General features: G+C 45.5%; 1 protein-coding gene across 1 annotated transcript in view; it reads right to left on the bottom strand.

Moving 5' to 3' along the window:
- SCART1 (scavenger receptor family member expressed on T cells 1) overlaps nucleotides 1-18,761 on the bottom strand; it is a gene marked incomplete at both ends in the record, with an annotated part of 29,474 nt that extends 10,713 nt beyond the window's left edge. Inside the window, 4 exons of the mRNA XM_080694900.1 lie at nucleotides 16,288-16,602; nucleotides 17,189-17,437; nucleotides 18,162-18,395; nucleotides 18,689-18,761. Of these exons, the coding sequence (XP_080551026.1) occupies nucleotides 16,288-16,602; nucleotides 17,189-17,437; nucleotides 18,162-18,395; nucleotides 18,689-18,761 (871 nt within the window). The remainder of the gene's footprint in view (nucleotides 1-16,287; nucleotides 16,603-17,188; nucleotides 17,438-18,161; nucleotides 18,396-18,688) is intronic.
- Between the last annotated feature and the right edge of the window lie 8,169 nt (nucleotides 18,762-26,930).

Genomic DNA, 26,930 nt, shown 5'->3' with positions numbered 1-26,930 from the left:
AAAGAATTTAGAGAGAGTCAAAAAGAGATAAAGGATGCAATTAATGAAGTAAAGGTCTCAATTCAAAGTATAAACAACAAATTAGACCACATGGAGAATAGAATCTCGCTTCTTGAAGATGATCATTCTAAAAATGAACGCATAGTTTCTAATTTAGAAAAAAAAACCCAACAGCAGGAATCTGACATTGAAGAAATATGGGTCCATTTCAAGAGAGCTAACCTAAGAATAATTGGAATAGAGGAGGGAAAAGAAGGTGAAACCAAAGGGATCAACAATCTCTTCAAGGAACTAATAGCAGAAAATTACCAAACATAGAGCAAGAGGTCGATACACAGGTCCAGGAAACTTATAGAACTCCCTTTAGACAGGATCGGAGAAGAGGATCCCCATGCCACATAATTGTCAAAATGACTAATGTGGAAGCCAAGGAGAGAATCTTAAAGGCAACAAAAACAAAAGGCCACGTGACATACAGAGGCAAACCAATTAGAATCACTCCAGACTTCCCAAACCAAGTTATGAAAGCCAGAAGGGCTTAGAGTAACATATTCCAAACTCTGAAAGAAAACAACTTCCAGCCAAAAATTTCCTACCCAGCAAAACTATCCATCAAATTAGATGGGGAAATAAGAAGCTTCCATGACAAACAGCAACTGAAGGAATTTATGTCTTCAAAACCAGCGCTAGAGAAAATACTCAAGGAGATTAACTGCAAAGAGGAAATGGGTAATACACGCCAGAACCAAAGAAACAAGAATTCCCATCCAGCAGGCAACTAAGTATCGTCCCCTAAGACTCCGACCCACAGGGGCTTAGAGAACGACACAGACACCTCTTCAGCTGAAATATGAATTCTTCTTTAATGGATCCTTAACATGTCTCTTTTGGATATCTCTTTAATATGTCTCTTAATATGTCTGACAATGTGTACAGCAAGTACAATATATATCAGCATCATAATCCCTCCTTCTATTCCCTACCAACCCCAAGCTTCCACAGCTAGGGCATGCACACTTCTGACTTTCTAATAGGCAGGCTGGTGGTAGGCGTCACTGATCATTCTGCAGGCACGTAGCATGGCACACTGCGCATGCTCAAGGAGACGTCCATCTTGTGAGTCTCATGACTTGGCTGCAAGCCTAGGCGCCATCTTGAATCCACGCTGGCAACAAGCCTGGGTGCCATCTCGGTCCAGCCGAGTGGGCCCCGACATCTCCCCCTTTTTGTTTTATTAAAATAAGGCTCGGGATCATGCCTGTCTTAGGTTGTGGACCCTCAAGGACCAGTCTTACCCATCATTGGGAAAACAATAGCATGATTGTTTCCCTGTCTTAGGTTGAAAGGTCCTGGGGAAGATCTTACCCATCACTGACTACCGATCCAGCATACTGAGCCATACATGGGGAGATGAGCCAGCTTCAAGGGCTGCCATAGCTTGCACCAATATGCACTGTTGTTGCAGTGTGCGTTGTCGAGTTTGTCTGATATATCCAACCAGGAAACAGCATGCTACCACCAGCAAGAATGCCCAGAATGCCATGCCACCCCAATCTTTTAAGAAACCCAATGTTCCATGTATCAAGTCCATCCATTGTTGTACTGTGGCGACTTCTACATGGGTAGAATTAATTGCAACGATGGACGCTCGAAGCTCAATCATGGTGTGTTCAAATTCACGGCTCCAGGTCCCTAGAAGCATCTTGCTTAATTGACGAGACAAATTACCTGCATGGGAGAAATTCTGATACTGCACATATGTTATACATAATCCAGATAATTTATGAATACATGGTACCATGGCCATTTGCCCTAGAATGTCAACCTGTTCTTGTAACAGGTCTACTCTTTGATTTACCATTAATATGCCAGCTTTAAGTTGTCCATTTATTTGAGCTTGCTGAGCCATGGCAGTAGCCGCATGTGAGGATAGGGCATTCATAGTGGCTGCAGTATTTATAGATGTTGCCAAAGCGGCAGCAGCTACAACTGCCGCGGTCACAGAGGCCACAATTACAGCAATAAGAGCAGAAATTCCAAAATCTCTCTTTTCTCGGTTCAGCAAAACTGGAAGGGAATTTACATCCACTCTTACTGGCCAAGGAACTGCTATAGGCAGTCGCATTACTACTGCCCAAGGGTGCATAGAAGCATTCCAGCAGAAAGTTAGAAAACAGGTATCAATAAAACAACCTAGACTATCATTAACCAAGGAACTATTAGAAACAAGCCCAAAAAATGGAGTAGTTACACAAACAGGAGTGGGTCCAAACGGGAGTTGTGGTCCCATTGAACAATTTACTTTGACGCTATCCTCAAAAGTATCGGAAAAATTCTGAGAATAGCTGCAATTTTTTACAGTTCCCCCTAAAATCATAGACATAGCTGTTATATCAGTACAGCCTCCTGCTATCCCACAGAGAAGCCAAATATTAAAAGGATTGGGCAGCTTATACTGTATAGGATTTTGATATGTATAATTATATCCTGCCCAAGTATGATTGCGCATAGTAGATATGCCTGGAGAAAAACTTAAATCATAGCCTGAAGAGGCCCAGACTACCTTAGAGTCTTGGCAATCAGTCCATTTAAATGGCCAGCTACGTGGGCTATAACATTTTGGAGCCCACCGCGGCTGCAAAGGAGCTGTTTTATTTTCAGGATGTTCATATCTAGAAAATGCTAAAGGAGCATATCCTTCTAAAACAGTAACATTTCCTATGGGACTGGAATCATTAAATGGCTGAAATTTTCCCATAGTCTGATTATATAACTGCACACATGGATTAGTACTATCATAAGTATCATTCAAAATATTATTAGCATAAAAACATAAACTACCACTTAAAGTTATATTGAAGAATGCATAAGGCCTAATTTCTTCATCAAAGGGAATCCATGGCAAATTTAAGGAACTATTGGTCGTAAAGAACCGAGGAAAAATGGTGGCAGTGGTGGACACAGGTAAAAGAAGAGGGAAAGCAGAAATAATTCCCCAAAGATCTTTTTCACTCACTCCAGTGTTGAACATTACCAACAGAGTTAGCCATATCCATTTGTTGCTTGGCATCTTCCATTGGTTCCTGTACATGGCGCACCAATCTTTCAGGAACCCAAATTGGTGAGTCTTTGTCCTGTGGGAAAACACACACCGACCCTCGAGCCCACGTTAGCACTGGATCCAGACCATTCCATGCTCCTGTAAGAATATCTTTCCACATTGCTTGCCCTGCATAGCGATCATGAGGCCTGTAATGTCTTTCCGCTGCTGTTCGTCCATTGGCGTCCAGCATTAAAAAATTTAGAATAAATAATATAAGATTTAGTTTATCTTTTGGTGTGCTACATTGAGCCCCTATCCCCCTTTTTGTTTTAGTAAAGCAGATTTAATAGTGGCATGGGCTCGTTCTACTATGCCTTGGCCCTGTGGATTATATGGTAATCCATGATTTAATTGTATAGCCATTTGGGCACAAAAATGAGAAAATCTTTGAGAAACATAAGCAGGTCCATTATCAGTTTTAATTTGGTGAGGGATGCCCCAGGCAGCAAAAGCCTGCAGACAATGGGAAATTACATGTTGGACCTTTTCTCCAGTATGAGCAGAGGCAAAGATGGCTCCAGAACATGTATCCACGGAAACATGTACATATTTAAGAGAGCCAAATTCAAGAACATGCGTGACATCCATTTGCCATAGGTGAAGAGGTCGCAAACCTCGAGGATTTACTCCTGTAGTAGGCTGTGGCAGTAATGTCAAACAATTTTTGCATTGCAATACAATGCATCGAGCTTGTTCTTTAGTGATTTTAAATTTTAGTCTCAGCATTTGGGAATTTACATGAAATTTATTGTGAAATTCTTGAGCCTGTAAAACTTTGTCTTCATTTGAAAAAATAAGTACAGTTCGAGTATGAAAATCTGCAATAGCATTGCCTTCAGCAAGTGGTCCAGGAAGTCCTGAATGAGCTCGTATGTGGGTTGCATAGAAGGAACATTTTCGGTTCCAAATATATTGTTGTAACTTAGCCAATAATAAAAGAATAGTAGATTGTCCCTTAATATGTCCTACACATTCAAGGCTATTAAGTGCCTGTACCACATATAAACTATCTGAAATTAAATTGAATGGAGTGGAATCATAGAGCATAAATACTTGAATCACTGTCAAAATTTCTACTGCCTGTGCTGATGAATGGGGAAAAAGAAAAGTTTGTGGATCTGAGCCTTCTTTGCATATTACTCCTATACCTCCTTTGGATCCATCTGTAAAAATATTTGGCGCTCCAGCAATTGGTGCAGATCGAGTGATTTTAGGAAAAATAATAGGATGAGCCAAAACAAACCTGAGCCATGGATGTTGTGGATAATGATTATCAAATTGTCCTGTGGCCATTACATGAACAATGGCCCAGTCAGAATTGGTGGCAGCTAGAGTGGCAAGCTGTTCTTTAGTATATGAAGTGATGATAAGATCAGGCTGCATCCCAAATGCAGTCAGAGTTGCCTTTAGTGCCTTAATAATTATTTGTGCAACACAGGCTGGATACCATGGCAACACTTTTTTGGGAGAATGAGGGAGGTGTACCCACATTATGGGACCCTCTTGCCACAACACTCCAGTGGGTGTGAGATCTGTGGTAAGAATGAATAACAGCAAATTTTTCTGATAATCTATACGATCTACTTGTGCTTCAGATAATCTTTCCTCTACAAGTTGAATACATGCTCATGCCTCAGGTGTTAATGATCGTGAAGAAAATAAATCTGAATCCCCTTTTAGCAAATCAAACATAGGTTTAAGGTCAGCATTACTAAGCCTGCAATATGGTCGAATCCAATTTATATCTCCTAAAAGTTTTTGGAAATCGTTTAAAGTTTGTAAATTGTCCACCCTCAAGCTAACCTTAAGAGGACAAATAATAGTATCTTCTAATTTGGTGCCAAGATATTGTTTAACGTTTCTTTGTTGTATTTTCTCTGGAGCTATAATTAAATTCCATTGTTTAAGACATGATATAGTTTTTATAAGCATATCATCCAAAATTTCTGGGGTTTTAGCACATAATAAAATATCATCCATATAATGATAAATCATGGAAGAAGCAAATTCTCTTCTAATAGATTGTAGAGCTTTATCTACATATATTTGGCACAACGTGGGACTATTAGCCATACCCTGTGGTAGTACTGTCCATTCATATCTTTGATCCACCTGCTGATGATTAATGGACGGTATAGTAAAAGCAAATTGAGGGGTATCTGCAGGATGCAGTGGAATAGAGAAGAAGCAGTTTTTGATGTCCAATACAACAGTGGGCCAATTGGCAGGGAGGGCCGATATAACTGGTAGCCCCAATTGCACTGGTCCCATGATCTCCATACTATTATTTACTGCTCAGAGATCATGTAACAATCTCCATTTACCTGATTTCTTTTTGATAACAAAAATAGGTGTATTCCATGGAGATGTGGAGGACTATAAATGTCCTGCCAATAACTGCTCCTGTACCAGTTTGTGGGCTGCTTTAACTTTTTCTTTAGGAAGGGGCCACTGAGAGACCCACACTGGCACATCTGTTTTCCATTTAATCTTTAATTGTTCAGTGGCCCCATAGAAAAACCCATTCCTCTTTTATCTTTGGGATTATTTCTTCCCATTATGGGAACAGGGGACTTTCAACCTTGTTCAAATTGGCCAAGCCCACCTGTCCCTGAATAGCCTGCATTGTGCATAAGTTGTTGACTTTGATGGCTATATACAGATTCAGTAGTCAGTTTTACTCCCATTTGTTGCAGTACATCTCATCCCCACAAGGATACAGGAAGCTCCAGAACAAAAGGTTGGAATGTCCCTGAATGACCTTCTTGATTTGCCCAATTAAGGTGAACAGCACTGCAGCTTGGACTATTTGCATATCCTAACCCCTTAAGTAATTGATCTGTCTGTTGTAATCCCCAATCTTTTGGCCATTCAGATAATCTAATGATACTACGGTCTGCACCTGAGTCCAAGAGACCCCAAAAAGAGACTCCCTGTATGGTGAGTTGACACATGGGATGTGACCCCATGTCCATAGTGAGCCATGCTCCAGGAGGACCTGTAGAACCAAAGCCCTTATCTTTTCTTGCCTGTCTTTGACTAGGAAAAAGAGAATGTTTACTGGGCAACAGAATTATCTGAGCAATTCGGTCTCCATTATTTATAACAGAAATCCCACGAGGGGAGGAAACTAATATTTTTACATTGCCTGTATAATCCTGGTCAATAACTCCTGGATGCACCACTAGACCTGATAAGGTAGTGGAACTTCGGCCTAGAAGCAGTCCTACAGTATTAGAAGGAAGGGGTCCATGAAAATCTGAATCTACTTTTTGAACTCCCATTTCAGAGGTTAATATGAGTAGGGCGGTGGCACAGACGTCCAATCCTGCACTCCCTGGGGTTGCTCTCCATATGGTAGGAAAGGCTGCTGAAATCGAGGCACCTGCCTCATCTGTGGTCCTGCGTTCCCTGTCTCCTGTTGAATTGCCCCATACATTTGAGGGCCCTGAGGCACAGGGCCCCTCTGCCCGTTTTTTGGCCTAGTATTTGATTGTGGTGGAGGAAGAGGCTTTCCATCTACATCCCATCGAGATCTGCATTTTATAGCCCAATGGTTGCCTTTTCTACATCGAGAACACAAATTGGGAATCTTCTGGGCCTGGTTATAAGATGCTCCAGAATTAGTCTGTATACAATCTCTTTTTAAGTGTCCTGGTTGACCACATCGGAAACAATTCCCTGAACTGCCTCTCTGCTTTTGATTATAAGGCTTGCCCTGCAACCCAGCAACAATGGCAGCAGCTATGGCTTGTCCTTGTACGACAGAATCAGTTATGTCTCTGCATACCTTGAGCCATATTTCTGGGCCCTTATTTTTATAGGGACGTATTGCATCCCAACAAGGCTTATTGGCTTGCTCATAAGCTAGCTGTTTAATCAATGGCATGGCAGCGTCCACATCAGGGAAAACCCGAGAAGCAGTTTCCACAAGCCGTGATAAAAAATCAGCAAAAGGCTCATTGGGTCCTTGAGTAACTTTTGACAGACTGGCTCCTAAATTACCTGTCCCTGATAACATCCTCCATGCCCTTAATGCTGCTTGATTAATTTGCCCATACACCTGCTGTGGGTACCCATTTTGATTATTAGCAAATGGTCCTTGTCCCATAAGCTTATCCAGATTTCAAGCAGGTTGCCCTGTCTGAGCATTAACACAAGCTTGATCAGAGCAATATTCTATATAGGCTGACTTCCAATTAAGATAGGCTCCACCAGACAATACAGCCCTGCACAAATTTGTCCAATCACTTGGAGTCATGGAGTATCTTTCAAAGGATTCTACCAGTGACAAGGTAAATGAAGCCTGCACTCCATATGTGGACACAGCTTCTTTTAATCTTTGAACAACCTTCCAATCTAATGGCTCATGATACCTTTGCTGATTCTGGTCAAGAAACACAGGAAATGCCCCTGGCGTAGGTAAAATCTCTGCCCACGGACTAGCCTCAGATGTCTTCCGCCTATCAGACTTTCCTTTCTCAGTAAGATATGGTGGTGGACTAGGAGAGGGAGGGGAAGGAGCAGACGGTTCAGGATGTTTCTTTTTACTGTGACAAGACATTTGGAACCTGCGCCAAGATTCTAACAAGGCTTCTTCCTCCTTATCTCTTTCTGGTGGAACAGGCCATGCCTCTTGTTCCTCGGAGGAATCGGGGGAGTCGCTTTCAGAGGACTCCTCGTCCCTGTGAGAATCTGCCTGTCGACCTTGCTCTGAAATCTCTTCTTTTACTTCCTCTAAAGCATTAGAGCCTTCAGCCAGAACTTGACTATACCTTCCTGTTTTATCTGCCAGGCATGCTTTAATTAAACTCCAGATAGCCAATGTCCCAGGTGGGAGAGCCCCTTCAGCATTGGCCTTAAGAAGATCCTGACCGAGACGCTTCCATTGAGAAAGATTAACATATCCTTCTTCCAGAAACCATGGAGATATCGCTTTAACTGTGCTAAGAAAATTTTCTAAAGTGGCTGCTTTCACTTTCACTCCTCCCTTAGACAGAATATTACAAAGAGCCTCTTTGACCTTCATGGTAGCAACCTTAGACCCCATGATAAGTTTTACTTTGTTATAAACTCCTACACCCCTTATCGTCACAATTACCGCGAGCTTATCGTCGGAACACCTCCGAGCTTATTGTCGCAATTAACCTGCGAACTTTTGACAGCTGTCCCTCGCTTATCCGCGAGCCTCGCTTATCCGCGAGGCTTATCTTATTTTGTCGCTTACCTGCGAACTTTTTTGTTACGTTGTTTTTCTTCCCGGGTTTCGGCGCCACTTATCGTCCCCTAAGACTCCGACCCGCAGGGGCTTAGAGAACGACACAGACACCTCTTCAGCTGAAATATGAATTCTTCTTTAATGGATCCTTAACATGTCTCTTTTGAATATCTCTTTAATATGTCTCTTAATATGTCTGACAATGCGTACAGCAAGTACAATACATATCAGCATCATAATCCCTCCTTCTATTCCCTACCAACCCCAAGCTTCAACAGCTAGGGCATGCACACTTCTGACTTTCTAATAGACAGGCTGGTGGTAGGCGTCACTGATCATTCTGCAGGCATGTAGCATGGCACACTGCGCATGCTCAAGGAGACGTCCATCTTGTGAGTCTCATGACTTTGCCGCAAGCCTAGGCGCCATCTTGAATCCACGCTGGCAACAAGCCTGGGTGCCATCTCGGTCCAGCCGAGTGGGCCCCGACAACTAAGCAAAGAAGAATAAACAGTATCTCAAACAGAAATAAGATCTTAACATGTTGGGAATTAAAAATTATCTCTCTATAATCACACTGAATGTAAACGGCCTCAACTCCCCAATAAAAAGACATAAAGTGGCAAAATGGATTAAAAGCCACAATCCATCCATCTGCTGCTTACAAGAAAAACAGCTTACAAGTAAAGATAGGAACAAACTCAAGGTAAAGGGCTGGAGCAAGGTAATCCATGCTAATGGTACTCGAAGACAAGCAGGAGTAGCAACTATGATATCAGACAAGTTAGACTTCAAACCCAAACTTATTAGAAGAGACAAAGAAGGTCACATTTTACTGGTAAAAGGAATAGTCCAGCAAGAGGAAATAACAATAATCAACATCTATGCCCCAAACATAGGGGCAGCTACTTTCATAAATCACACTCTTTGTGACATGAAGTCACACATAAATCCCAACACAATAATACTGGGAGACTTCAACACACCTCTCACAACATTAGACCAATCTTCCAGAAAAAAGGTTGGCAAAGATTCCTCAGAACTAAAGAACACTATTAGTCAAATGGACCTGTTGGACACATATAGAATATTTCACCCAACTACAGCAGAGTTTACATTTTTCTCAGCTGCTCATGGAACCTTCTCCAAAATAGATCACATCCTGGGACACAAAATGAGCACTAGCAAATTTTAAAAATGTTACATACTTCCCTGTGTCATTTCAGACCATAATGGAATGAAACTAGAAATCAACTATAAGAAGACCCAGAGAAACAACATAAACATGTGGAGACTGAACACCACACTTCTGAATGAAGAATGGGTCATAGAATATGTAAGAGGTGAAATCAAGAAATTTCTAGAAACAAATGAAAATAAAGAAACAACATATCAAAACCTCTGGGACACTTTGAAGGCAGTATTAAGAGGAAAATTTATAGCACTGAGTGCTCACATAAGAAAAACAGAAAATCTTCAAATAAATAGCCTTATGACACACCTCAAAGCCCTTGAAAAGCAGGAACAATTGAACCCCAAAGCCAGCAGAAGACGGGAAATTATTAAAATTAGAGCAGAAATTAACGAAATAGAGAATAAAAAAACAATACAGAAAATCAACAAAACCAAAAGCTGGTTTCTTGAAAAAATTAACAAGATTGATAAACCACTAGCCAACCTAACTAAAAAAAAGATAGAATCAACCCAAATTATGAAGATAAGGGATGAAAAAGGAGACATTACTACTGACAGCATAGAAATCCAGAGGATTATCAGAAACTACTTTGAAAAACTATGCTCCAACAAAATGGAAAATCTGGAGGAAATCGACAACTTCCTAGATAAATACAACCTTCCTAAACTGAGTCAAGAAGATATAGAACACTTAAACCAACCAATAACAATCAAAGAGATTGAAATAGCAATAAAGAGCTTACCATCAAAGAAAAGCCCAGGACCAGATGGTTTCCCAAGTGAATTCTATAAAACCTTTATAGGAGAACTAATCCCAATACTACTCAAACTATTTCGGGAAAGAGAAAAAACCAGGACTCTCCCAAATACATTCTATGAAGCCAACATCACACTAATAAATACCCAAACCGAATAAAGACAGTTCAAGGAAGGAAAACTACAGGCCTATATCTCTGATGAACTTGGATGCAAAACTATTAAACAAAATACTAACAACACACATTCAAAACCACATCAAGAAAATCGTTCACCATGACCAGGTAGGGTTCATCCCAGGGATGCAAGGCTGGTTCAATATACGAAAATCAATCCATGTAATTCATCATATAAACAGAATCAAAGACAAAAACCACATGATCATCTCAATAGATGCTGAGAAGCATTTGATAAAATTCAACATCCATTTATGATAAAAAAAACACTGCAGAGAATTGGAATAGAAGGAACATATCTCAACATTATTAAGGCAATCTACAATAAGCCCACTGCCAACATCATATTAAATGGGGAAAAACTTCAAGAATTCCCCCTAAAAACTGGAATGAGACAAGGATGTCCACTATCACCACTTCTCTTCAATATAGTACTAGAGACTCTAGCCAGAGCAATAAGGCAAGAAAAGGAAATCAAAGGAGTACAAATAGGAAAAGAAGAACTTAAGCTTTCACTATTTGCAGATGACATGATACTATATTTAGAAAACCCAACACACTCAACCAAAAGGCTTATAGAACTGATCAACAAATTCAGCAAGGTATCTGGATACAAAATCAATCTTTAAAAATCAGAAGCTTTCCTGTACACCAACCATAAATCCACTGAAAAAGAAATTCAGAAAACACTTCCACTCAGAATCTCCCACAAAAAAATAAAATACCTAGGAATAAACTTGACCAAGGAGGTAAAAGATCTCTACAAAGAAAATTATAAAACACTGAAAAAAGAAATCGAAGATCTTAGAAGATGGAAAGACCTTCCATGTTCATGGATTGGCAGAATAAATATCATTAAAATGGCCATCCTCCAAAAAGTGATCTACAGATTTAATGCAATGCCCATTAAACTACCAAGATCATTCCTCACAGACATAGAAAAATCAGTCCTTAAATTTATCTGGAATAACAAACAGCCCAGAATAGCCAAGGTAGTTCTCAGCAACAAAAACCATGCAGGAGGAATCACAATACCTGACTTTAAACTATACTACAAAGCCATTGTAATAAAAACAGCATGGTACTGGCAAAAGAACAGATATATAAACCAATGGAGCAGAATAGAAGACCCAGAAACAAGTCCACACACTTTCAGCCAATTGATTTTTTGACAAAGGGGCCAAAATCATACACTGGAAAAAAGATAGCCTCTTCAACAAATGGTGTTGGCAAAACTGGTTAACCATATGCAGAAAATTGGATGTTAATCCCACTTTTTCACCCTGTACAAAAGTCAACTCACGATGTATCAAAGACTTGGAAATTAAACCAGAGACTTTGAAGCTCCCTGAAGAGGGCATAGGTCCAACACTACAACACATAGGCACAGACAAACATTTCCTCAACAAGACCCCAAAGGCACAACAAATTAAAAGGAGAATCAATACATGGGATGGCATGAAACTGAAGAGCTTCTGTTCAGCAAAGGAAACTATCAAGAATCTCAATCGAGAGCCAACAGAATGGGAGAAGATTTTTGCCACCTACACCACTGATAGAGGACTAATATCTAGAATATACAGAGAACTCAAGAAACTCAACACTAAGAAAACAAAGCATCCAATAACAAAATGGGCAAATGAACTAAATAGACACTTCACAAAAGAAGAAATTCAAATGGCCAATAAATGCATGAAAAAATGCTCAACATCACTGGCAATCAGAGAGATGCAAATCAAAACTACCCTGAGATTTCACCTAACTCCAACTAGAATGGCCATCATTCAAAACACAAACAACAACAGATGCTGGTGAGGATGTGGAGAAGTGGGAACTCTAAGACATTGTTGGTGGGATTGCAAATTAGTGCAACCACTTTGGAAAACAGTATGGAGAATCCTCAGAAGAATGGGAACAAATCTACCATTTGATCCAGCAATACCACTGTTGGGTATCTACCCAAAAGAAAAGAAACCAAACTACCAAACTAATGCATGTGTATCTATGTTCATAGCTGCACAATTCACCATAGCCAACCTATGGAACCAACCAAGATGTCCATCAACAGATGAATGGATCACAAAACTGTGGGATATGTACACAATGGAATTTTACTCAGCCATCAAAAAAAACTCAATTACATCATTTTCAGGGAAATGGATGGAACTGGAGGACATAATGCTAAGTTAGATTAGTCAGGCACAAAAAATAAGAAATCAGATGCTTTCCCTAATATGTGAGAGTTAGGGAGAAAAGAGGAGCAAACAAGATAACCTAAAGGAGTTTGATAAATGAGGGGGGAAGAGGAAAATCTCTAAAGCTCACAATGTACTTAAACATATCGAAGTCAATCACTAAGCCAAGCAAGGGAGGGAGGGACGGGGAGGGAATGGGGTGGGATTTGGGTAGGGGTTAAATCAGCGATGAGTACATGTTTGTACACACAAGTTTTTTACCCCAATAAGTTGTATGAATATAATGCACCAATAAAAAAAATTTAAAAAAAATTCAGGGAAAAAAAAAACAATAGCTACAAAAAACCCACTAAGAATACATTTAATCAAGGAGGAGGTGATCTTTACAACTAAAATTATCAAGTATTTATGAAAAATTGAAGAGTTCAACCAAGAAATGGAAAGACATCCCAAAGTCAAGGATTGGAGGAATTAATATTGTCAAAATGTTCTTGCTATCCAAAGTGATTATAGGTTCTTATCAAAATACCATTCACAATGGCTACAAAAAAAACCCTGGATATCCACAGACATAAGAAAGAAACTAGAACATAATCTCTCACCATATACAAAAACCAACTCAAAATGGATTCAACACTTAAACATAAGACCCAAAGCTATTCAACTACTTCATGAAAATATAGGGCCAGTCGTGGTGGTGCACACTTGTAATCCTAGCATTTGGGAGGCTGAGACCTGAGGATTGTGGTTCTCAGACAGCCTCAGCTATTTTGTGAGGTCCTCTGCAACTCAGTGAGACCCTGTTTATAAATAAAGAATAAAAACAGGGCTGGGGTGTGCTGGAGTTAGAATGTCCCTGAGTTCCATCCCCAGTACCACCAGAAAAAAGAAGGAAAGGAGGAGGAGGAGGAGGTGAAGGAGGAGGAGGAGGAGGAGGAAGAGGAGGAGGAGGAGGAGGAGGACAGGGAGGAGGAGGATGAGGACAAGGATGAGGAGGACGAGGAGGACGAGGAGGACGAGGAGGAGGAGAGAAAAATAATATAGGGAAATATCCTCAGGCCCTTGACTGGGCAATGATTTTTTGGATAATACCCCCAAAACACAGGCAACAGGGGAAAAATTTGACAAATGGGAGTGCATCAACTAAGAAGCTTCTGCATGGCAAAGGAAATACTAAGTGGGATAAAGAGACAGCCTACAAATCGGACAAATATTCATAAACCATACGTCTGACAAGAAGCTAATATCCAGGATATAAAAGCAACTCAAAAAACTCAGCAGGGAAATAAACCCAATTAAAAATGGGCAAAGGCCTGGCATGGTGGTTCATGCCTATAAACCAGTTCTTGGGAGGCTGAGACAGGAGGATCACAGGTTCAAGGACAGCCTCAGCAAGTAGTCAGACTCATCAACCTAGCAAGAGTTTCAAAAACAAAAATAAAATAGGGCTCAGGGTCTCAGGGTGAAGCTCGGAGGTAGAATGCCCCTGGGTTCAATCGCTAGGAAAAATAATAAGTAAATAAGCAAATGACCTAAACAGAAATTTACCCAGAAGTGAACATATGAATATAATAATTATCAGGGAAATACAAGCTAAAACACAATGACATAGCATCTCACCCCAGTTAGAATGACTATTACCAAAAAGAAGAAAAAACAACAACAAATGCTGGTGAGGATATGGAGAATGGAAACTCTCATGCCTTTGGTGAGAATGTAAACGAGCATAGCCACATGAAAACAGAATAAACGTTCCTCAACAATCCAGGAACAGAGCTACCATATGACCGGAAGATCCCACGACTGGGTCGGATCAGCATGTGGAAGAGGTGTCTGCACTAGTGTGCATCCATGGTGGCAATACCCATCAGAGCCAATGTATGGAAGCCACCTAGGTGCCGTCGTCAGATGTGTGGACAATGAAGTGTGGTGCACACAGGTAAACGCAGTCGATTCAGCCATAAAAAGAAACAGGATTTTGTCATTTTCAGCAGCATGGATAAAACTGGAGGACATCAGTTTAAGTGAAAACAGGCTCATAAAGGCAAACACCACTTGCACCCACTTGTATGTGCAACTGAAAAGGTCGATGTCAGAGTAACAGAGGACAGAAGAATGGTTGCCCCAGCCTGCGTAGGGTGGAAGGGAGAGACGGTGGTCACTGGTCAGCAGGTGCAGCTGGGCAGGAGGAAGAGCTTCTGGTGTTCTACAGCACAGTAGGACAGCTGTGGTTGACTAAGATTGGTCGACTATCTCAAGATAGGTCTTGAATGTCCCAAACACAGAGATATCACATGACCCGAGGTGCCAGACACATTGTACACATTGCAGTACCCCTGTACCTATAGGTAAGTACAATCTCCATGTGTCCCTTAAAAACCAACACATTTTAAATAGCCATTCATTAAAAACCAAATTCCACAAGACCCTATTAAAGGAGAACACCCATGCTCAGGGCTGAAGGGCTGGATACTGCGGGTGTGCAGGCACCCGCAATTTCATGGCCCTCTAGCAAAGCTCAGACAGCTCATATTCAGAACAAACAAAAAAGTTAATCCCCAAATTCCTTTGATAGAAAGGGATCCCAGACAGCCAAAACTGTATGAAAAACTTCAAAGTTGATAATGAAGGAAACACGTTTATGTTATGTACATGTGTGAAATCTTTTGCATTTGTGAAATACCAACAGCAATCTGAACATCCTGTATGGGGAAGGAGAGGGAGTGGGGAGAGAGCTAGGGAGCCTTCAAGTGCAGTGGGCATGTAGGTCCCTATCACTCTGGACTTCATTGTGATGTGAGGCTGCAAGCACCCATAAAGGGATGTGTTAAAAGGATCAAAGTTGAAGGACTCGTACTTCTTGATGTCAAAACTTACTGCAGAGATAGAATAAACCAACCAGTGTGGTGTGTTAAGAACAGACGTTAGATCGACACCATAGAGTGGAAGGATCAGAAACAAGTTCATCCATTTATGGTCAATATGTGTTTAAAGATGCCACGACAAATCTCTGAGGAGAGAGCAGAGCCAGCAGGGCACATCTTTGGGGGAGAGAAGGGCGAGTATTGCCGACGCCATGTGCAGACATCAGCCAGAAGTGGAGCCGCCCAGACACATGCACAGTGCTCAGAAGCCAGGAAGGAAATGCTGAGGTGAAGTGACACAGTTTTGGGTCAGGCAATTAGATTTTAAGATACAACACCAAAGCACAGGCTGCAAAAGAAAAAGACAGATGATGATGCTAATAAAATTACAAACTTTTATGTGTAAAAGGATGTTATACTCAGGGAGAGGAAAACTCCCAGAATGGGGAAAAAAAATTTGTAAATCATGTTTACTGTGGTGTATCATCCACAATACATCCAGATATACAGAAATTATAGTGGGACAAACAGATAAGCGAATGATTTCTGAAATGGGTGAAGGATGTGAGTAAACGTTTCTCCATAAAAGTAGAAAAGGTGAACAAACACAGAGTGGAGAGGAGAGGAGACTGGAGTCTGGGGTTTCTGTCACAGACTGACCTGGCCCTGATCACTCTTCCGGTCTAGCCAATGACGTCCCTGAAGACTGGCCCCAGAGCCACCCTGCCCCTGACCCAGCCAGCACGCAGAAAGCACCAGTGTAGCAGGATCTCCAACTCACTTTCCCCGGAGCATAAGAGTCCAGCGGCCTGGTCACGTGTGCACTGGCGCCCAGGCTCTCTCGGACAGTGGAACAGCAGGGACTCGTTGCCTACACAGCGGAAGGCCTCCGTCCACGTGGGCTCAGAGCCCTGGCCAAAGTGGGCGCCCCCACGAATGGACACAGCCACACCACAGTGCAGCTCTCGACACACCACGTGGGCTGTGGGCATGTCCAGGTCAGCCATGCAGACAGTGCCCCAGGTCAGGCCCCGGCGAACCTCCAAACGTCCAGCACAGGGTTGCTCGCCACCCACCAGACGGGCTTCCACGTGTCCTAGGGGCAGACACAAGACTCAAGAAACAACGGACTGGACCAGGTTCCTGCAAGATGCTGGGATGAAGCCACCCTATTGCCCACCACCCAGTCCACAGGCAGGGATGATGCAGCAGGAACTGGGACCACCTGGTGTTGCCCAAGATCAGAGCCCAGAGGCCTTCAGGGCAGACCATCACATTGGAAGAACCCTCAAGGACACATCCCCTCTCCTCAGAACCCCTAAGCCCAGAAGGCTTCACATATTTTTACTTCAAAGTCTCCCCCAGTACCCTGGAGCCTCTTAGGAGACACAGACGCCACGATGCTCAGGAGGAAGGGATGGGCACTTCCCTCTCATACTCTCATCTCAGGAATCAGGCCAGGTAGGAAACCTGGGCAGAAAGCCCAAACAAGTGCTCTGCCCTAAGGAGACAGCCCCAAGACCTCCCTGGACAACCACTCAGAGGAAAAGCAAAGGCTCTCAGCCATCATGCATGGGACAAAGCATCCATAGACACTGCCCCAGGGTGGAGAAGCAGACACCATGGTCTCCTGTCACATGCACAAGCATTCAGGCAAAGATGCTCCAGCAGGAAGTCCCTACCTGCACACACCACCTCAGTGTAGGCCAGAAGGTCACACTGCTTTAGGAAGTTCAGGTTGATCTTGCAATGGAAAACGTCAGGCTCTGATCCCTGGCAGGTCAGAAATTTCTGCACCTGGCCATCAGCTTCTCCAGGCAGGGCTCTGGACCACTGGAGAGCAGGGCCACACTCCAGCTGTCTGCACAATATGTTTGCCTCTTCCCTGTGCATCTCACACCTCAGGACAGAGCTATCAGGGTTCAATAATTCTAAGATCCCGGCACAGGGGCTGCCACCACCAGCAAGGCTTATTTTTCGCGATGTACCACCTAGTGTCACAGGAGAGAAGCTGAGTGTTTCTCGTGTCACCCAGAGTCACACACATAGGGGCTGAGCTCAGGAAAGACAAGCATCCATGGGCCCCTTGCTGATTCACCACCCTGGACTGGTTTCCCAGGGCACTTGGGGTAAATGACTCCTTCTCCTAAGACTGCCCTGTCCTGATCCCTTGGTACAGCATGAGGATGGAAACCTGGGTAGCCAAGGTCAGCACTTCCCACAGTACCCTCAAGCAAAACTGACTGCACAATCTGTGCTCTGTGTACAAGGTGTGTGGGGACCCCAAGGTGTGTTCCCCAGGTGCTCTTGGACAAAAAGAGATGTCCAATTTGACACTGAGCTCAGAGCCCTGGATGCCAGTTTTAGGAGCCAGTGGGGAACAAATCCAAGCTGCAGAAGGAAACCAGGAAAATCCCTTTTCATATTGCATCATGCAGGAGGCCAGACCCCCATGGACCCCCGAGAATAGGCACGCACACCTGGTTAGATGCTCCCTCCCCTCCTGGTGCCTGAAGAAGCAAAGCAGAGGCAGGGGGGCCTCAGAGGGCCCTGCCAACATACCTGAACAGATAATCATCACCACACACTGGCACTCACATCCACTGAGTTCCCTCCAGTCTCCCAGGGAGCACTCCCAGAGAGAGGCCTCCTCACTGTGACAGTGGGCACCATGCAGCCAGGGCAGCTCCAACTCCTGGGGTCTCAGAATGTAGTAGGTTGTAGAACTCAACAGGCCACAGGCAAGCTGTCTGCAGACCACCGAGGCCTCCTGCTTGCCCCAGCGGTCCCCGCACACTAAGCCCTGATGTCCGGCATGCTGCACCTGCAGGAGGCCCTCGCAGTGGTTTCCGCCCCCCAGGAGACTAAGTGAATCCTCCACAGCCAGGCCTTCAGAGACAAAAACACAGGACAGAAGGAGAAGATTCTGGGAATTCATTCCGACTGATCCAGGGTTAGGAAGCTTGCCATCGCTCTCCATCAAAGTCACACACTGCTCAAAGTTCCTGCACATTGACTCTGGATTTGATGAGATCATATGTTACTCTTCTGAAGTGAAACTTAGCAAAAACATGTGAATGAGGTAATGGGTCTGCCCGGCACTGTGTCCTCCTTGGCCAGCCACAGATGTCCTGCATCTGTGAGCCTACCACCAGGACATGCAGACAACAGAGCTCACTCACCTGGAGAGTGGGTCCAGCAGATCAGGAGCAGCGGCCACAGCCCCAGAGGGGATGACACCGGGCCTGTCCGCATGGTGCCTAAGATGCCGCGGGAGTCTCAGAGCAAGTGGGTGTGCTCTGCTCCGGGTGGAAGGTGGGCTCGCTTTTGGCCATGACGTCCTTCTGAAATGGTAGCCAATGAGCATCCTGGGTGCCTCCCCCAAATCAGAGCACACATCTGTCACCTGGAGCAGGTTCTCACCCCCTGCCAGAGCCAGACAGCACCGCAGCATGTGGTGAGGCCAGCTGGGCTTCCTGCAGCTGCTGCCCCATGCAGCCCAGTGTGAGCATGAGGAGCCCTTCCCAGCAAAGGCCCAATGGCCAGGCCTGCTGAGACAGTGATGGCCTTTCCCCGTCTCACTCACAAGATTGGCTGAAGACATGGCTCCTTCCTAGATCAGAATGTTGTGGACAGACCGGCTGAGCATTTGATCAACATACTTTAAAAATGCAAGCCAGGCACCAGAGTCATGAAGGATGCACACCTCCTGTGGGCATGAGCCTTCAAGATGAGAAGTGGCCACACCAAGTAGCCAGGGGCGCAACACACTCGGGTGGTCGGTGAAATAAACTAAGAAGCATCTATGCAATGCAGGATGACCCCGCCATTAAAATTACTGTATGATGCTTTATTTATTGATGTACCACTATCAGCAATTGATTCCAAGAAAAAAAAAACATAGGAAACTGTGGAAGTCACATGATGATAAGTTTTGTAACTGTGCTCCTCTCTGTGCATTCATGCAAATAAAGAAATATATCCACAGGGTTAAAAGTGTTCATTCTAGGTGAAAGAATGTCAGGTAATTCTTTTGTTTTCTTCTAGTATATTGTCTCTACAACCTAAAGATATTTTTTAATGAGTCTACAGTTTGGGAAATGATTATTCTCTATGAACTGGAGCCATTATTTCCTGAACCAAAGGTAGAAAGACAAGACAAAGACCTGAATTTAAAAATATTAAGAATTGCAATGTGAAAACACAGAGGAAAAAGCCACGTGGGGGACCTTTCTGGCACACCCTGAGGAAGCACAGCCTCCATAAATACAAGCCACCTCTGGGGAGGCCAAGAAGTTCAACCACCCACCAGATCTCTAAAATTTCCCCACAAATCCAACCAACCATGAAGGGCATTTGGCAAAACTCCAATGTCAAACCCTCCAGGTGAGGGGCTTCTGACAGTTCCAGCGTTGGCAGAGCCAGCATGGGGATGGTGAGGAGACGGGTAGGCCCTTAGGCACAGCCAGGACCAAGACCAGGGCTCGGCCAGAGGGAAGCAGACAGGGAGGCAAGCCCCACAGCCTCCTCTGCTAGGGAAATCCACAGTGGACTCTGAGGCTCAGCGTAGCTGATTTGTCCAGGTCACAAGCATCCACATTGTCCTTCCAAAGTCCAGACCACAATCTAGCACTCCATGGAGGTCTGAGCACCATGGGGATCCACACACAGCCAGAATGCCTGGACTCCAAGGCACCCAGACAGACTGGGGTCCACAGCATACTACACCCGTGGTGGTCTCTGCCCAGCGGGTAGTTCTGTTACCCACCAGGATCCTATGTGGTCGGTTACCCACCACATACCAGGAGGGTCCTGTCACCTCCTAGGCACCTTTGGGATCCACTCGGCAAGGCACACCATAAGCATCAAGTTCCCCCCAGGACAACCTGAGGGATCATTCTGCATGAGCATTCCCCGCAATATCCATGATGTCCCAGAACCTCAGGAGGGTCCAGGCTCCACCAAAGCACTGGGCAGCCACGTTCTACATAGAACCTCACCAGGGACCATATCTACCAGAACTTCATGAAGGCCCATCAATACCTCCTCTTCAGCAAACCTGTTCCAGATAGCACAATGACTAGTTACAAGGAAACAATTTCCCAGAGGAGCTGTGTTCATTGATGGCTCGACCTGCATGTGAGTGGGCAGAGGAGGATTTTGGTGAGGATCCTGACAGTGGTCAGACATAGGCATGGCTGTGGGTGCAAGGGACAATGAGGGTGTGACTGGTACCAGAGACCCAGGTCCAGAGGCTCCTCTCCAGGAAGCCAACATCTGAGAGCAATCAGTGCCCACATAGCAGAGAAGCAGGAGCTTGCACACAAATCAACTTCTATACCCCAGGGTTGGAGGACTAGACACAGGAGTTGACTGGGGGACAGGGAGAGGCTAATCAAGTAGAGAAATTCACGTATTTCATCTGGGATTGGATGGAGATGTCCTGGAAACTTATTCATTCTTTTCATGGACTGCGGTTCTAGTTTGGTGGCTAGAAGGTGTCATTAGCCTGAAGGAGGAGAAAGGGTCTAGGCAAGCCTCGGTCAAATGAACCCTGTATCATCATTCTGGACAATACCTGTCCCCAATGATCAATGTGTCCCCAGGGTGAGCTGAGTGGGGTGTGCCCAAAGGTTCAGGCAGCTCAGGAGACAGACACAGAAGCCAGAGAAGCCGACCCAAGTGAAGAGTCAGTATTTTCAGCCAAAGCGGCCTCCAGGTCCCTAAAGAATAAGCTAGGCAACGGTTATCATCATAACCCACAAATCAGAGCGCTCATCTACAGCACGGTCAGTAAAAGACTAATAAAGTTTGCCCTAAAGTGTGGCCTCCCAAATTAGTGATTCTTAATCAATACACAAGTGAAGCTACAGGTTTATTTAGGATTCTGCGTAGTTACATGGTCATGGTTGTTTGGGGAGCGAAAGTGATCACAAGTGTGTCTGGACTTCAAGGATGTGGTCTTGGATGGTGGTTATCAAGGCTGACCTGGGACAGAATGGTCACTAATGCATTGTTCCAATCTCCAAGCCTCCAGGGTGTGTGTGGGGGGGTGTTGACCAGGGCATTTGTGGAGAATGGGGTCTCAGGGGCCTCGACTTGCACTCAGGGAAGACCTCCCTGCTAGCAGATAGCAGGAAGGTCACCACACTAAGTCAACGGGAACACACCCACATCTCAGGACAACTGCATAAACAAGGAGGGATGGAAACAGGCAAACCCTGCCTCCGATGGGAGGAGGATGGTCAAGGAGACGCAGCAACGTGGGCCCAGAAAAGCAGGGTCGCCTTGGTGCAGTATGACTCCAGCAGGGACCCGTGGGAGACGGTGAACTGGAAGGGAGCTGCATGTCATGCTTCAAGACTGAGAAGAGGGATGGGCCCCAACCGCCTGGGTCCATCCCCTGCTCTGCACAGGCTGATGTGCCCGAAGGTCAGCTCAGGATCATCTCGTGCGAGGCAAGGGCTGCCACTTTCTCAGTCCCAGCCTGAGCTCCGGGGGCCAGGACAAGAGGATCCACACCTGCATTGAAGGAGAAAGATGTGCACTGTGGTCCTCAGGGACTTCTCAGAGCCACCAGAGTCCTCTGCTGCTGGTGTCTCCTTGTAGAGGAAAGCTACAGCAGATTGGACAAGCCATAGACATGGTAGGTCCACTGACAGCGACATGCCTCTCATGTCCAGCCCCTGTCCACACCAGACCAGCCCCTAGGACCTCGCCATTGACTCCAGGGCCAGCGTGGAAGCACACTGCACAGCTATGGAAGAAACCAGAGGAAGACTGAGGACCTCACTGACCTTTCCCTGAGATCTTCAGGGAAAGACTACACTCTCAGAAGCAGCCCTGGAGGACAGGGGACACACAAAGGCCAGGCTGAGACAGGAGTGAGGACCATGGACACAGAAAAGCAGCATCAGGCCCTTTAAATGTAGGCACTGGCCAGAGCAGAGCCCTCCGCATGGAAGCAGTACAGCAGAAACAGTGCGACCAGCCCCAAGGCACAGAGGTGCACACCCATAGGGCTCAGGAGCGGCCCAGCATCCTCCTCCTCCTCCAGGGGGACTTCCTCGGGCTCTGCTGCATCGTCATACTCCTCCTCAGGCACCAGGCCCCCCAGCACTGGGGGGACTTCCTCCTTCTCCCCCACAGGAACAGCTTCGATGTCCTCATAGATGCCCTCCGACGACAGGGGTCCAGACAGGGCAGAACCTGCAGAGTCCACACCAGAACAGTCTAGGACAATATCCTATGACAGAGCCCACCCTCTCTGGCCCTTGGTGTCTGCTGAGGCCCCACGCTCCTCTGCGTCCCCCCGTGAGAGCTGTTGTGCCCGCTGGGGCTCACGCACTGCCTGGACACACAGGGCTCAGGGTCCTGGGCCCAGCCTGTTCAGTGTCAGGCTCTGAGCACAGGCTGAAGGAGCCGACTGCTTGGATATCTAGAAAAGGATGGAATGCTCTTGGAGCCCAGGAGGGACCACTGTCTCATCTGCTCATCTCAGAGACAGAGTGTGAGCCAGGCCAGGGGCCCAGTGTCCCCCACACCTTCATGGTCCACAGAGAGACATTCAGCAGAGCTATGGGGGAGCACCCAGCATGGGGGGAGACCAGAGAGAGCGAGGGCCTGCGAGGCTGGGGTCCCAGGTTCCCCTCTCAGGGCTCAGCCCCCAGGCCAGCCACCTCCACCTACCCATGCAGGTAGTTCTGCTGCGGCAATGCTGAGCACCCAGGACCAGGAAGATGAGGCCCAGGAAGCAGCCAAGGACCAGGCAGGCGGTCTCAGGCAGGGTCCAGGCAAGAGGTGGAGGGGCCAGGGAAGGAGCTATGGCACAATGACAGGCGGGGCCTCCAGTGTGTTTGGCCTGCCTGGGGCACTGTGAACCTCTCAGAAGGGCTGGGGTGCCCTGAATAGGTGGCCTCCGTGCTACCTGGACAGGCTGCTGCTCCTCCAGAGAAGGCCTGAGGTCCCAGGGCAAGCTGCCCGTGGAGGGCTAGGTGTCATGGCTCAGGGGTTAGGGTGAAGGGAATTGGCTATGGGGAGAGGCACAGAAGCAGGGCCCGGGTAGGAGGCTCACGTAGAAAGTCCAGGTGGCAAAATCCAGCAGGAAAGCACCAAGCGATGTGGTCTCGGGTGGGTAGCAAGGACAGGTGACCCATCCAGGGACAAGGGACAGCTCTAATGGCCCTCACTGCCCCCAACTGGATCTGCTTTGGACACACAGCATAGTCTCTGTTGGAAGGACACAGCCAAAGTACAACAACCCAACATGGAGCAGGAGCCCAAGTGGCAAAACCTAGTAGGAAATACCAGATGTCTTGACCAGGTAGAGGCCAAGGGAACAACTCCAGTGACCCTTGGTGCCCCAGCCTTGCTGTGCTATGAACAAAGAGGCACAGTATCTACAAGGCCATAATGTACCAGGGCCAAATCCCACTGTCATCACAGGACTTCTCTAGAAGTGGCTGCTTAGGACGTGGACATCCATCCTCCCATTACAACCCTGCCCAGGTTGATGCAAGGAATGACACAGCCTTCATCAGAGATCCGGGTGTTCATTACCATGGGCCTGGACCATCCGAAGGAGTGTCAGAGCTGAGTCCCACTGAAGTTCCTCTGGGTATTCTGAGGTATTGGGGCGGCTTAAGAGTCACTATGCAATGTTGTGGTCCCCAGAATACCTGCAGAAGAAATGCAGACCTGAACACTGTAACAGCTGAGATGTCAAAGGTGGGTTCTTGTTCTTAGTTTAGAAAAAATATCCAGAACTGCTGCAAGCTTAAGCAAAGTTTATTATTACAAAGGTAGAAAGAAGGGACAGAGGAATAAAGCACCACATCATTTTTATAAAAATTTACCATCTCCCCTTTTTTTTACACTGTCTAGTCAATAATCTTTTCCTCCCAAATGCAGGTGCAGGCCTGCCAGTTATCTCTGCGGTGCAAGGCCTGTTGGCCTTTTTGTTCATCCTCACCGATCAAAATGTGTTACTTGGTTAACAAGGTCAGGGGACTGCATGGTAGAAGCCTGCTTTGTCTTTGGTTTTGTTTTAAAGCATGTACTGTCCACCTGTGTCCTTGTGAGTTTTTAGCCCCTTTTTTTAATCTCTGTCTGCTAAAAGTTGCTTATTATGTTAAAAACTTGTGTTACAATAAAGAAAAGAAAGAGGAATATAGTCTATTAAAGTATGAAGGTTTGGGGCTATAACTATTTGTATAATTAGTAATTACTATCAGGTTAACATATTTTGTCTTTTCTCTTGAACTTTAACCTAAACTATTGTGAAAATCCATATAATTCTAGTATTCAGCCAGGGTAAGAGCCAACTCTTAGTTGACCAAGGTCAATTCTGGCTGCAGCTCTTGGCTGACAGCTTAGAGGCAGAGAAAATTATTTTATTGTTCTGCCTAAGTATGAAAACTTGTTCTTATTACCAATTAATACTGCTCTTATTAACAATCAATATAGGCCCAATCCCCATCAAGCAACAGCATCAAACAGCAACAGCCCTGAGCAGTTCCTACCTACCTAGACCCATCAGCAGAGGCCTACACTCAAGTCCTAGAGGATCCTAGTCACAGCCTGTGCCAGGAGTGCCCAAGGCAGCCTGGGCCTTAGGACCAGGTGCTGGGAGGTCTGGTTGAGCAATAGGAAGCTGACTGAAAGACACCTCCTGTGTCTTAATTCGAATGGTTTCCCACAGGCTCACCTGAATACTACATGCATGTGTCCTGTGCATCCCCAGGGCTCTGTCCTGTGGCTCCTCAGAGAACCTTGTTGCACCCTACCTCACCCAGTCATATGGGGCCACAGCCTATCTGAAGGCCACCCTGCACACGATTTCCACAGCCCAGCTACAGCCCAGCAGGTGGCACACCCCCTCTACATCTGCCAGGTCCCAGGAGTCCCCACATGCCATACCCCAGGATGCTGCATGCCAGAGTCCCACACACCAGGAGCAGTCATTCTCACCCCTGCACATGCACCCCCTCTGGAAAGGAGACAGCCGTCACTGCAGTGCCAATGTGGCTGTGGTTCTGCAGATGCAAGTTTGTGATCTCTGTGGACAGAAGGCAGGTCAGCACGGTGGAGCTGGGGAGGCTGGCCTGACCAAGGGTCTCTGCTTCAGTGACAGGATGCCATGAGGGTCCTCACAAGTGCCAAACTTAGCCCAAGCTCCTACAGCTGGACCTCAGGGGAAAGCATCTGCCTCTTTGTCATTCATTCAGAAATCAGGAGCATATGCAAGTGGAGGACTCCACTCTGGCATGCAAGCAAGGCTCCTTCTACCACCCCCTACTCCCAGACATCAGGTCTCCACTCCCACCCAAGGCCCTGAAGCCCCCAAGCCCCACCAAACTTCCTGGTTCACCCTGCCCACCTACATGATGTTCACCCAACCCATTTGTCCAGCACATTTGCCCCCTCCCTATAACCCCTAAGAGGGTTGGGTACCCTAACCACACCAGATTCTTTCCTGCCTCTCTCTAAGGCACAGCCTGACTGCCTGCATGCCAGCATGGATCCCTTTGCTGCAGAGGGTTTCAGACACCCCCGATTTCTCCATCTGGATGCCAGAAAAGCTTCCCTGACCATGAACTTCCCAGGCTCATCACAGCCCCAGAAGCCCCAGCTCCTCATGCCCCTGAACCCATCCTCTTCACCCTCCCCCTCAAAACAAGCAGCACACACACACACACACACACACACACACACACACACAGGCTAAGTGCTCACCTGCTCAGAGAGTCTCTTAATATAATCACAAAGTGTCCAAGATACACCTGAGAATCATGCATCCCATGAAGAACCAGGAAAACCACAATTTGCATAATAAAACACAATCATCTGGTGCCAATACCAAGAGGAATTTGACATTAAAATTATTTGCAAGGATTTGAAAATAGCCACCATAAGAATGTTCTCACAATAAATTGTAAATTCTCCTTAAAAAGGTGAATAAAATAGAAAATCTTAACAAATAAGTAGAAATTATAACAATGAACCAATGACAAGGATGTGGAGAAATTAGAACTCTCGTCCTTGTATGGTAGAATTGGAAAATATTGCACTCATTTTGAAAATTTGTAGTTCTTCAAAAAGTTAAGCCAAGAGGCACCCTATAACCCAGTGATTCCACCTTTAGGTATAATTTCTAAGAGAAATTAAAATGTATGCCCAGGAAACACTTCCACTGATGTTGTATACTTATGTGAAATTATCAATGCCAATCGCAACAGCATATCTTGGGAAGGGGAGGCAGTGGAGAGGGAACCAGGGGGAAGTTCACCAAGTGCTGTGTGTGTGTCCCTATCGTTCTGAACTATATTATGATCTAAGACAATGCACCAAAAAGTATATTAAAAAAGAAATATATGTCCACACAGAAGCCTATATGTGAATGTTCATAGCAGCATTATGCACAGT

Source organism: Muscardinus avellanarius (genome assembly GCF_963383645.1).
Source record: "Muscardinus avellanarius genome assembly, chromosome: 4".
Lineage (NCBI taxonomy): Eukaryota > Metazoa > Chordata > Mammalia > Rodentia > Gliridae > Muscardinus > Muscardinus avellanarius.
Note: the sequence above shows the minus strand (reverse complement) of the source record. Positions and strands in the feature narration are given on the sequence as shown.